Source organism: Rutilus rutilus, assembly GCF_951802725.1.
Source record: "Rutilus rutilus genome assembly, chromosome: 1".
Classification (NCBI taxonomy): Eukaryota; Metazoa; Chordata; class Actinopteri; order Cypriniformes; family Leuciscidae; genus Rutilus; species Rutilus rutilus.
The window spans coordinates 6,365,872-6,378,842 of NC_140209.1; the positions used below are offsets into that span (position 1 = coordinate 6,365,872).

Consider the following 12,971-nt stretch of genomic DNA (forward strand, 5'->3'; position numbering starts at 1 on the left):
ACAAAACATGTCCACTAGAACATTAGAAACAACTAACATTGAACGCAAAACTAAAACCGTTTTCCCAAAAGCACTGATACGAACATTTTGTATGCAGTAAAACATGTTGATGAAATATTTCCTATACTAACTGTTCTTCACTTTTACTTGAGATATGTTTGTCTTTGCCATGTTATTGTGCTGCGTCCATCTGTTATAATTTCCGAGCCAGTCTCCATTGAAGCCACTGATGGCTTCTTCACTAGTAGCCAGTTCACATCTGACACTTTCATACATTCAGGTGCTCCTCCAAGTACTTCCAGATACTGTGGTCAATCTGAACCGATCTTTTGTTCACTGGCAGCGGCTCTGACATCAGACAAACAATCTGGTCATCTCCATAACAGTTGATATCATCTCTTGGGCTTGGCCAGTAGAACTTGTTTACCCCCTTCCTGTGCATGCACTTAACTTTCATATTATGTTCTTCAACATCCAGTATAATGCCAGGGTATGGTTGTTCGTCATAGTTCACGATGCACCACTGTCCACTGTGGTGAGACTCGATGACATCTGGACGAAGTGGAGCTGAGGTATCCGGGTTGATGACACCTGGTTGATGTGGAGGTGAGAGATCACGGCCATTAGCCAACACTGTCGGGAGGGTGACTTCTTGGAGTCCATAACATGGGCAATCCCACACGCCTTCCACTGCTTGGCAGATGCAACTTATGTCTCTAAATTTTAGGATGCCAGGTGTGATACTTAAAACCTGGTGCATTCGCATGGTTCCTTTTATGGTTACCAGATGTACCCCAGACATCATCTGTGCCTTTCTTTCCACCTCTTCCTCGCTGACATAATACAACTGTATTTGACTGCCAGAGTTCCTCAACTCCTGGTAGAAAGACATTGCATCCGTTATGTCTCTCCCGTGGCGGACCAAGAGGTCGGCTGACCTCTTTAATGAACCCCCCACTCCATCCGGGGCACCCTTTCCGTGACTGGCCTCGAAAAAATTCCATGTAGTCCCCTGGAAGCCCTTGTTGTAGGGTTCCGTGCAAACCATGTAAAAGTTGCCATTCTGTTTATATTGTGTGGCCGGACCATCACTGAAGAAGTGAAGGTGTTGCACGGCAGGGTACTGATGTTTTATCATGTCCAGGATGGGGTCCAGGTAAGCCCATATGGCTGCTGGATCATGCCTTCTGCTGGGTGAGATGGTGCAGAAGGAGATGGGGGGCTCCTTCCCCACATAGAGGACACCAGTGTGGAGCGTCACTTGCTTGTGTGATCCCCCAAAGTGAACTGAATGGATTTTGGAATTGGTTCACCAGCTCTTCCTCTGTTATGGTTATATCTTTCTTCACAGTGATTAAGCTACTTTTCTCTTGTTCTTTATTTGCTCTGGTGTGCTCTATCAGACACCACTGGGTGAGCGACACCTCTTTGTTGGATTGCTGTCTGGCCAGTGGTACAGTGGAGTATTCACATTTTTGGCATTCACCATAATCACATGTCTTTGAATTGTTACAGACTGTGCTATCTGCCATCTCCTCCAGATTGCTGGACAGTGAAAGACCAAGTTTGTGATTTTTTTCCACCATAAACTGTAGGTTCTCATGGGTCTTGCACTGGCAAGTTTCTCGGTCTCTCTCCTTCGGTGTCACCACCCAAAATGGTCTCTCCCTACAGAAGAAGGCATATGAAATGTTTTGCCCATGCTCAGCAACAAATTTCCTGTGAAGGTTTTTCTGGGAATCACAAAGGAGCCTTCTCTGTTTCTTAATTTTTCTTAGTGTGATTGTGTTTTTCTTGCCAGGGGTTTGCCTGCTGACATCATCTCTTAGGTAGAACTGTCTTACAGCTCTCTTGTTTATTTCGGCCAAACTTGTTTGTCGAGCTCTGTTTTGTGGCTTCCAGGCTTTGTATGAAAAACCAATCATCTGCTCGCACAACTTTTTGAATTTGTATTTCTTTATCAGCTTTCCTGTCAGTACATTTACAACCCCCTGTTTGGCTTTGGCTGCTTTGTACTTTGCTCCTAGATCCCCCAAGAGAACATAATGGAAGTTTAAAGTTCTTCTAATTGATGAAGAGGCAGGACAGTCTTGTAGAGTGCTTCTCGTCTTCATTCTTGGACTTTCAATGTCTTGATTTTTACCCTGCAAACGGTGACAACGTTTCTTGTATTTGTGGTATAGTCTTTTGTGCTTTTCTAACTTCTCTTGCAACTCCTGACATTTTCTTCGGCCTATCTGTGCTACTCTCCTACGCACTCTACGCCCTTGGATTCGTTGTCTGTAAAGCATAAAGATGTAATATAAAATTTTATTAGATTTCCAATGTGAGATGCATACAACATAATACAACCATGACATCTTACTCCATTTCTGTCATGCCTATGCTTTGGTTTTGTGTCACAAATGCTAAAAAGTTAGCATACATACAATGCACAATGCATTGTCTTAAAACCTGACCTTGCAGTACTGGGTTGACTGTCTGGAATGGATGGGGGGGTCAACACTGTTTTTCCTGCTCTCAATCTCTATCTGTGTTTTGCCTGCCTGTCCTTTGCTCCTGTCTTTTTTCCCTTTCTGTGAGATCCTTCACTCTCTTTCTTTTTTGACCCTCCAAATCTTTTAAGTAAGTCTGGTGTTTCTGTTTAAGGTAGGCTGCTCTGCGGTCTGGGTCAGCATCCCTGCGCTGCCTGTAGAGTCTTTGCTTTTCAGCAGCACTTAATTTCGCCATATCTGTCAAAAGGAAAGCAATTTTATGTGTTTACAATATTAAAACAGTAATAAAATGCTAACAAGTCTTTATTAATATAATTGTTGAGGCTTTTATGAAACCTTATGTTGAGAAAAAAGTTAGTGGTGTTATTGATTGTCACTGGTGCTATCATCATGTCACTGGTGTTACCAGCAGCAACAGTAACACCAGTGACGATAACACCAGTGACAAATCTGCAGACAACATGGCATATCTAAGATGGCGGCCACAGTAGCTCAAACCACACTTCTTAAATTGTGAATAAATCACTTAATCATGCAATTTAAAAAATTATATTAATAAAATTTCCTTTCCCCTTACTATAAACTGTAGAACACCAGTGACACATCTTAAGTCCTCGCATGAAATTATCAAATTATTTATCAAATTGCTAAAAGATGAAGAGAGAGTTCACACTCACCATGTGCTTTTCAAAACAGCCACGCCTACAATGAACTTTTGACCCAGGAAGAAGTTGGCAAGGATGTTGAATTTTTTTCAAAGTGGTGTTTTTTTTTTAAATTGTAACACCAGTGACATGAAATTGAGGGACAGGTATTCCCTGTAAATTATTTATAATATTTAGTTTATATTTTAGTTTTTTAAGTAGTCCACTAAATAACTATACTACTTCCCTTTGTATTATGACATTTAAAGGGGGAGGAAAATATATTTTTTAACTCAAAATATGTCACTAAACCACGACTCCTGACCCGAAGGACAAGCCAATTTCATGGTGCTGACCGTGTTCTACAATATATATATTTTGAGAGGGTATATATATGGTTTGAGAGGGTCTGATTATAATTTAACCAACAGTAATTCTGGATTGCGTCCACCAACAAGTAAATAGGAAATAAGCGAATCAGAACACTGCTCACCAAACCAGCAGTATGTGCGCAAGCGTGAACCACTAGTGTTTCTGTCTCACTCTGGAAGTCTGGATCTGCCACTACATCACATTTCTCTCTGCGTGGCGTGGAGTGTCCGTTTTTATGTCGGCTCTCATGTTAACTGGTTAGAGCTTGTGTTAGAGCACAATGCCTGCGTGACACACACACTTCTCGAGCCGCGCCGAAACCGCGTGCTAGAAATAGAACCGCAACCGACGCCTATTTTTCACGCGACACGCAAGAGTGTTGGAAGTTTTCAGACAAAATAGAAGGCGCAAATACATATTAATAAATTACATTTTGATGCTTGAAAGTCTCTCGGTTTTTGACAAATGCATATATAATTGTTATTTAAAAAATAGGCCTAATTATCGATTTTCAAATATTGCCCCTGTCAATAGGCCTACAGAACGAAATATTCTGTAGCCTATTTTGCCGTCAGTACTGCCGACGTTGTCTTTGCTGTATCAGGCTATACATATTATGTTTAACATCCAAATGTAGATGGTCTGTCGGCGCACAGAGCCACGCAGTCGCAGACAGCACGTGAAGTTCGTGAACACCGAATTCCCTTTTCTTTCTTATCTATTTGTGTTTGAACAGACATGTGCACGAAAAAATAAGCCAGTGTCCGTCTCAACGAGTTTCCCCGTAAACGCAATCAAAATAAAACGGATGCGTGTCATTACCGGTATTAGATACGTGCATTTGTCTTAAAGGGACAGCACCCAATATACCTGCAGCTGTTTGTGTCACCAAAGTTAATCAAACAACAAAAGAGAAAGAGAAAAATCACGTTTTGTCAAAAGATAAACTGTATTAATACTTAATACAGTTAATTTACCTGAAAAACATAAAGCACTGCTTTATTTCTCTTGTATTTGTGTTTTATTGTATTTATATTTGTATTTTGTTTATTAGTATCTATGCAAATGCACTAGGCCTACCCTACACAATTACCCCAATCATCCTAGAATTATTAATTCTTTACAAAAAGAGCTATTCAAATCATCAGGTGAAATTGTTTTCAGGAAGTAGCAGTAAAGCAAGAAGAAGAAGTGCAAGATAGTTTTTCTAAATTTCATTTGACTCTATGTGCCTATAGGGGTGGGTTGGGGATGGTGGCAATGTAGTATCTGGATATTTGCCGCGGGACGAGGGCTTCGATTGCCTCTCTCTTTTTTGACCATACATGTGTTTGCACCCCTGAAAACATCTGCACAGTAATTTAATAAAATCTAAACATGTTAATAAAAACAAATGTGCACAAACCATGGTAATATGATACGCTTAAAAACAGAGCGGAACAAAGCGCGTATGCGCATCGCGGGTGCAGAATGATGTGCTTAATTCAACATGGAGTCACAGTGCGCAGCGCTGCACAAGTGCGCAATGCGCATTTAAAAGTTCATGGCACTAAGCGAAGAAATGTCGAGGGCACAAATCCTAGTGTATATCAGTCCAACAGTTTATTGATCATTTGTTTCTTCACAGTTTTAAACTCCAGTTATTGTGCGTCTGATGCCAAATCAATGTCACAATGGAGAAAGTTTTACCGTGTATCCTGTCGTAACTGGACGACGCGCGCTGTTTGAATGCTGAACGGAATGATTGACAGCTGCAGAGTTTGAATGCTGAACGGAATGATTGACAGTTGCAGACGAGTTTGTGAACTTTAATTTAACAATGTAAATATACTACTGTCCCTCACATTAAGCTATGAAATGGCTTCAGATGACTTTGAATATGTTGCTGGAAAACGTAATTAGTGCTTGTCTATTTATTTTGGTCCATGACTCCCCCTTGTGCCGTAGGCCTAAAAGAGCGCAATAATCGCGGTTGTCTGAAACAATCGCGGTTAGATCAAATAATCGCGATCAGACGGTTATTTAATTATCGCGACAGGCCTAATGGCAGTATCGGAGCCGATACCGATACTGAATATCGGATCGGCGCATCCCTAATCCTCGCCCAGACACGTGGAAGCTGTATGTTTGGCCGATCAGAGGCCGTTTGCATTAAGTTCTGATCTCCCAACTGACGTTCAGGAGACCATTGCGAGTGCTAGAGCCCCTTCTACAAGGAGGCTATATTCTTCCAATTGGAAGGTTTTTGAGACATGGTGATTAGCACATGATAGGAGCCCAGTTAACTGCCCTGTTGGTTCAGTACTGGAATTCCTGCAGGAGAAGTTTGCTTCTGGAGCAGCTGCTACCACTCTCAGAGTTTATGTCGCAGCTATTGCAGCACATAGGGAATCAGACGGGATTCCCCTGGGGAAACTAAGGTTAGTTTCGGCCTTCATGCGTGGGGTTAAGCGCCTGAAACCGGCTTGCTCCCCTAGAGTTCCTTCATGGGACCTTTCTGTTGTCCTAGAGGGTTTGACGAAGGCCCCCTTTGAGCCCTTGGAGTCAGCTCTGGAGCAGATTCTGACTCTCAAGGTTTCTCTTTTGTTGGCTTTGTCCTCATTAAAGCGGGTAGGAGACTTACAAGCTCTTTCTGTTAGCGAGTCTTGCTTGAATTTTGCTCCTGGCTTGGTCAAGTTTTCCTTGAGGACGAGACCAGGGTATGTCCCCAAAGTTCTTTCCACAACTTTCCGCTCGCAGGTGGTTAACCGTAACGCTTTCCACCCTCCTCCATTTTCTTCTGAGGAAGATAAGAAGCTTAACTTGCTCTGCCCAGTTTGTTCTCTTAAGATATATTTAGACCGCTCAGGCGGTTGGAGGAAATCTAACCAGCTTCTGGTTTGCTTCGGTGCTGGCCACCGTGGGCTTGCTGCATCAAAGCAGAGGATTTCTCACTGGGTCACAAAAGCTATATCGTTGGCTTACGAGGTGCGTGGCTTGCCTTCACCTTCACCAGCATTAGAGCACATTCCTCCAGAAGTGTGGCATCTTCTCAAGCTCTTTTTAGAGGAGCACTTTTGGAGGACATTTGTGTTGCGGCAGGCTGGTCCTCTCCGCACACTTTTGTAAGTTTCTATAATTTGGATCTTAACATGACCCCGGGTTCCCAGGTTCTTTCTGTTTGAACTCATCTTGGTCGGTGTCTCATTTGTGTACCAGTCATGGAAAGCGCTCTAGCTTGGCGAGTTTGGTAGTCCGTTCCCACTGTGCTATCCGCAGCGTTGAGTGAACCTATGAAAGAGAACGTCTCTGGTTACTTGCGTAACCTATGTTCTCTGAATAGGGAACGAGACGCTGCGTTAGCTGCCAAGCTCCTCGTGCTGCTGACAGTTTTCTTTTCGGATGAGAAATCTGAGGAGCAGATGGCACGCGCAAATATGTAATGATGCGACGTAAGAGCGTCGGGGCGGAGACAACAAACTACAGACACCCCCACAAACTACGCCCCTGGAGGAGGTGTTGTGTGCTCTGTTTTTTATAATTTTATAATTCACTATATTAAATTACACAAATATACGTTATGTACTTAATCACATTTTGTTAACCAATGTCTTTGCTGCTGACCTTCAATGATCTAATTCAACCATACTAATAAGCATAATTGCTTTTGATTAGATTTAGAAGTAAGAGTGTTGAACCTCCTTCTCCTGAATCCTATTGTTCTTTAATCCAGAACGGCAGCAGCTGAAAGGTTTGTTTGAGCGGCGCCCTCTACTGTACATAAAGGAAATGCATATTTACTCAATTACAGTAATCTAGTCTAGAGGTCATGAAAGCATGAACTAACTTTTTTTGCATCAGGAACAGAAGCATATTCCAGAGTTTAGCGATGTTTCTGAGGTGGAAAGATAAGTTGCTGTCTAATATAACGCCCAGGGCTGTGTTTCCCAAAAGCATCGTAAGCCTAAGTAAATCGTAAAAACAATCTGATCTTAATATTACGGTCAGTTTCCCAAAAGCATCGTAACTTAAGTAGCACTTAAAAATCATTGTAGATCTACGAGTGCTCTGGAGTAATCGTAAATCCCTAAGTGCCTCGTAAGAAGACAGAGTTATGAGGTCACCTGCAGGACAGGTGATTACACCTTTATTCAAGTGAAATGTAATTATAAGGTTTTGATTGTACTTTAAGGTTATTGTACACTTTATTACTCGTTTTTTGTTTAACTTTCTGAGGTCGGCAAACGCGCCGGCGCGTTTTGCTGGATTTTCTCCACATTGTAGAATTATAAACTTAAATTACTCTGTCATTTATGGTCATACAGAAAAAATAAATATAAAAAAAGAATCTGTGATATTTCTACTTTTGTATGTGTCCACTTACAATCAAATCAAAACATTGTGCTTTTGTAAAATAAAGAAAATAAAGAGGGTGTGCGTTCTGCCTCTCCGTCGCGGTGAACTTTTTTTTTCTTGAGCACATCTATAAACTGAAACAAAACTCAGAGAATACTTGTCACACATTTATGAGCCATATACGTTTATAAACATTTAAGTGTGTACTTTTAAATGATCGGATTCAAAACGAAAACAAATGTATCATATTTTGGATCGTGATCGCGTTTGAATGTATCATATTTTGCAGCGCGACCTCGTTTGAATGTATCATATTTTGCAGTGCGATCGCGTTTGAATGTATCATATTTTGCAGTGCGATCGCGTTTGAATGTATCATATTTTGGATCGCGATCGCGTTCGAAAAGCAAACGGCTTCATGTTTTTACTATTATCTCATTTCATATCATCATAACGAATGGAAACATTTGAAGTAACTAGGGCTGTCAACTTTAGTCGTTTAGTCGACTAATCGTTCGATGCCGTCTTGGTCGACTGACATTCTCATTGGTCGACCAGTTGCATTTTTTTTTTTTTTTCACCAATAAAGAAATTTTCATTGATTTACTCCTTGATATTTATTCCTTTATAAGCAGTTATATATTACTGTATTCTAAATATAATTAGCCTATGTTTTATCCCCAACTTTAAATGCAACTTTAAATTTTGTAACAACCACAGTTTAGCGCACCACTCGTGAACCGCACCTGTGGCTGGCTGCACTGCTGCTTCGCGCTCAGTAAGGAATATAGGTAGTTTTGCTGTATTCATTCAGTTAGAACGCTACTTGTTTTGGCTTTAGTCGACAAAATGTCCAAGAAATCTAAATCTTTTGTCTGGCTGCATTTTACAAAAAAAAAAAAAAAAAAAAAAAAGACGACAAGACTGTGGAGTGCAAGCTATGAGGATAGCTAAATAATGAGGAGAGATATCCACGACTTGCTCGGGCAGCCAAACGCGTGCTCTGCATCCCTGCAACCTACACTCCTGCAGAGCGCATATTTTCCAAAGCAGGATTTATTGTTAACAAGTCGAGGAGCTGTCTTTTACCCAAGAATGTGGACATGTTAGTGTTTTTGGCCCACAACATAAAAAGGTGGACTAGGCCTGCAGATCTACCGCGCCGCGCTCTACGCCTCATTCGCGCCACAGGAATTTTTTTACGCGCGTCTTTGCATTGACTTAACATTGAATCACTCGCGCCTGACGCGCTATTCGCGTCCGGTGTGAACGCACCATAAGTAGCCTTACCGGCTTTATTATGCTGACTCAATAGATCGTGTTTTCTTATGTTTTTGTTTTTATTTGTACACTTGACGCGTTTGAAAATAGCCTAAATAATGTAACAAAACGAAAATAAACCTATAGGCCTTCCTACTATACAGCCTATTATTATTAGGATTCTTTTTAAGGCTATTTGGGGTTTTTTGTGTGTTTGTTTTAAAACGCCTACATCGGCTGGACAAAAGTTAACTCATAGCTTTTGAAAGTAAAGAAGAATATACAGCCTGTATAAACGAGAGCTTTTGTTAGGATTTTTCACTATTTGGCAGTTTTAGCAGTTATATTTTTGTAGCGTGTGGTGTGGTCAGGTGCGCGATTGTGACTGTCACTATAGACCTAGGACAGAGCTCCTCACTTTACAGTTAAAAAAAAAATCACTTAATTTTCAAAGAATTGTATTATTATTATAGTTTTATGTATTACTGATGTTTTTTCGTTGTTGTTTTATAAATGCTCTATGACAATTGTTTAATAAATGTTAAATCAAAATGCAAAACATCGCGTTTTTTTTTTTAGTTTTTTTTTTTTTAGTCGACTAATCGTTGCGCAGGACAGGACTTTGGTCGACTAAGCATTTCTTTGGTTGACTACAGCCCTAGAAGTAACATGATAATCAATATATTTTTCTCTAGCTTAGTTGTTGCCTGCGCATAGCTTATGCCTACAAGGCACAACAAACCTGGTGTTCATAATATTATATTTTGTTGGAAACATTTGTGTGTGTGTGTGTGTGTATTCTGTGAATTTTAAAAAGCAATTTTAACCAGAAAAATCTAAAATTTATTCCCAAAATCGTGCAGGCCTTTCTCTTGATATCAGTATGTTCACTTTTTTTTTTCAGGGCCCAGATGCCACTAAGGACTTCAACATTCACATGAGTCTCTGTACACGAACATGGTAAAGTGAAAATCAAACACCTTGGAAATGAAAGGTATGTACAATGTTTTTAGGAATGGCACAAAGGTCTCTGTCTTTGGATCATTGTTTTCAATAAGTGCTTTTTTGGCATGTGTTGTGTATCTTTGGACTATGTTGTGTTGTAAATAAATCCAAACAATTTAAAAGCCATTCTTTTTTAAATCTCCTCATTTACAGTATTGTGCAAGGTTGCTCAGAATGACAGGGCCTGATAGCTCCTAATAGGGCCGTTAGGGGAGGGTCTTTGTCTTTCTCAGGTGTGAAAAGCTTACATAAGTCACAGTGTCTGGTTGTGTTTCCCTGGGGTTCACTAGAGGTCCTCGTTCTCACGGTGTCATTTACATTAGACTACATTTCCCAGCATTCTGTTCTGTCACTTATCTGATTATTGCAATCAGCTGGTTCCCATCACCTTGTTAGTTCTGTGTGTATATATGCCCTGTCTGTGTTAGTGTTTGTTACGGAGTCCTTGTTATGTCTCACACTTCTTGGTTTGTTCCTGCTTGTTCCTTGTGTTCATTGTTCTCGTTTAGATTGCTTGTATGGTATTTGACACTTGCCTGGACTGGATTATGTTTCACGGATTACCCAATAAATATCTCACTGCACTTGGATCTACTGTCTCCCTCATGTGTGTCGTGACAACATATTAATGAGCTCCCGCATAGAGCTTTTTCACACAAAACACATCGTAAAATTTTTAAATCAATATATTGTCTTATCTGAATGAGCAGTCAGGGTGATTTTCACATAGTTTTAGAGCAAATATTCTAGGTTATTCTACAAATACGTTTGTATTTCTACGTGGTACAATTTTCAAAAGTCTTGTGAAGAAATAATCAGTAGGAGTTTCATGGCCTTATTTCAGTGAGAATTTTTTTGGGTATTTTCAAAAACCACGCATAAATGTCATTATCTCAAAACTACAAACTTTTACATACATGCTGCTGATATATTATTGTAGCAGAGTTTGTGCTGAATACAGTGTAATTAGACTTTAGCCATGAAAATGTCACAAGTAACAGAAATAACCAGAAATGTCAGAGCATGTCAGAACACCTCCAGGGCCCAGAAAACAGCTCAGACCTCAGAGGGTTAAATGAATTTCTAAATTAAATAATAAAAAAGGGCAGAAAACAAAAACAAAAAAAATAGAAATCACTTAATCCAATCATTTTAATCTAAATTAAATGAATGAACAATTTTTTTTTATAAAATATGACATATGCTTCAAAGACTGGGAAAAATAGGGATGAACTAAAAAAATCTGTCAATGACTTGTACCATGCATTGGGCATTTCTTGGTTGGCCATCATGTGGCCCCATCATGCCATCTTTGACCTCCTCCTCCTCCTCCTCCTCCTCCACCACCTCTTCATCTTATTCCTCCCTATAAGGACACTCTCATTTGTCCTGACTACAACTACAAAGATTCTCAAACTGCTGAGGTGTGTGGCTGCAGTCTGGACAACAGAAGATGGAGGCTGAGGCCTGGGAGGGTTGTTTGGAGGACTATGAGATGTGCTGGGAGATGGCAGATGAAACTGATAGTTCCTCTGAGCATGAAGGACCTGACTCAGGCTCAGGTTGAGTTACCCCTACTCCTCCATGGATGTCAATACCACCACAAATGCCATCTGAAGCACTTGTGCCAAATGACAAGGCCTTTTCTTCCTCTGCTGTGAAAAGGGAGGACTCATTGGGCCCACCACCTGTTTTATTAAATGTTGTCCTCTGCAGTGCCCTTTTCCTTTTAGCAAGGCTTGCCACTTCTTCCTGACCTCCTTCCCTGATATTTTTATGCCCCTAGTTGCAGTCAGTTTTCTAGCTATATCCTCCTACATTTTTTTTTTATGTAATTGTTTGACTGCCCTTAAACCTGCTGAAAATAATATGTTTGGATAGCTCCACCTCATATAAAATGACATTAATCTCCTCTTTTAGAAAATGTTTTTTTTTTTTTTTGGTTCAGCCATTTTGCTGGTGTCTCCACCCGAAGGTTTGTGCTTTTTATAGATTTCAAAATACAAGCGTGTGCTACAGTTACGAGCCATTCTACAAGGTGACATTTCCGCACTTCACAAACGGACAGCGACTCTTAAGTAGCACTTAAAGCACAGCTGCGTGCGATCATGCTAAGTGCATTTTTGTGAAACGCACGTGAAATGAACACGAACGTTCGTAAAGTCGCTCGTAGAAAATCCTCGTAAGTGCTAAGATCCATCGTTATCTGGAAACGCAGCCCAGGTCTTTAACTGTAGAGGATGGAGTTACGGGACATCCTTCCAAATGCTAATTTTGATTCTGTGTACAGGTTTTTGGTCCAATAAGTAATACCTCTGTCTTAGCTGAATTCATAGAATAAAATTACAGGTCATCCAATATTTTATATCTTTAACACATTCAGTTAAGTTATACAATTTAGAGAATTTATCTGGTCGTGATGAAATATATAAGTATCATCGGCATAACAGTGGAAAATTAATTCCATGTTTTCTTAATAATATTACCAAGTGGCAGCATATATATTGAACATAGCAGAGGGCCGAACACAGAGCCTTGAGGCACTCCATAATTTACTGACATTATCTTTGATTTTTCCTCATTTATGTACACAAAATGGTAACGGACAGATAGATATGATCTAAACCACCGTAATGCCTGTCCTTGAATACCAGTGTAATTTTGTAATCTATCTAAGAGTATTTTATGATCTATAGTGTCGAACGCAGCACAAAGATCAAGTGAAACTAGTATAGAGATATAGCCTTGGTCAGAAGCTAGAAGTAAGTCATTAGTAATTGGGAAGTATAATTAATTTATAAACAGGCAAAAATACAAAATGTAAAAAGTGATTACATCAGGGCTCACTTTTATGACCTTT

The 12,971-nt window shown here is 40.2% G+C and overlaps 2 protein-coding genes across 5 annotated transcripts in view; one reads left to right on the forward strand and one right to left on the reverse strand.

Moving 5' to 3' along the window:
- Positions 1 to 12,971, reverse strand: part of LOC311302609 (uncharacterized protein) — a 495,915-nt gene that overhangs the window by 325,173 nt on the left and 157,771 nt on the right. The window lies entirely within an intron of this gene.
- Positions 1 to 12,971, forward strand: part of LOC311302813 (uncharacterized protein) — a 273,934-nt gene that overhangs the window by 244,814 nt on the left and 16,149 nt on the right. For 3 of the 4 annotated variants that reach the window (XM_084428878.1, XM_084428879.1, XM_084428877.1), the window contains exon 2: positions 10,011 to 10,100. The exons of the other annotated variant lie outside the window; for it this stretch is intronic. In XM_084428878.1, the coding sequence (XP_084285004.1) occupies positions 10,094 to 10,100 (7 nt within the window). In that variant the 5' untranslated portion in view covers positions 10,011 to 10,093. The remainder of the gene's footprint in view (positions 1 to 10,010; positions 10,101 to 12,971) is intronic. 4 annotated transcript variants of the gene reach the window in all.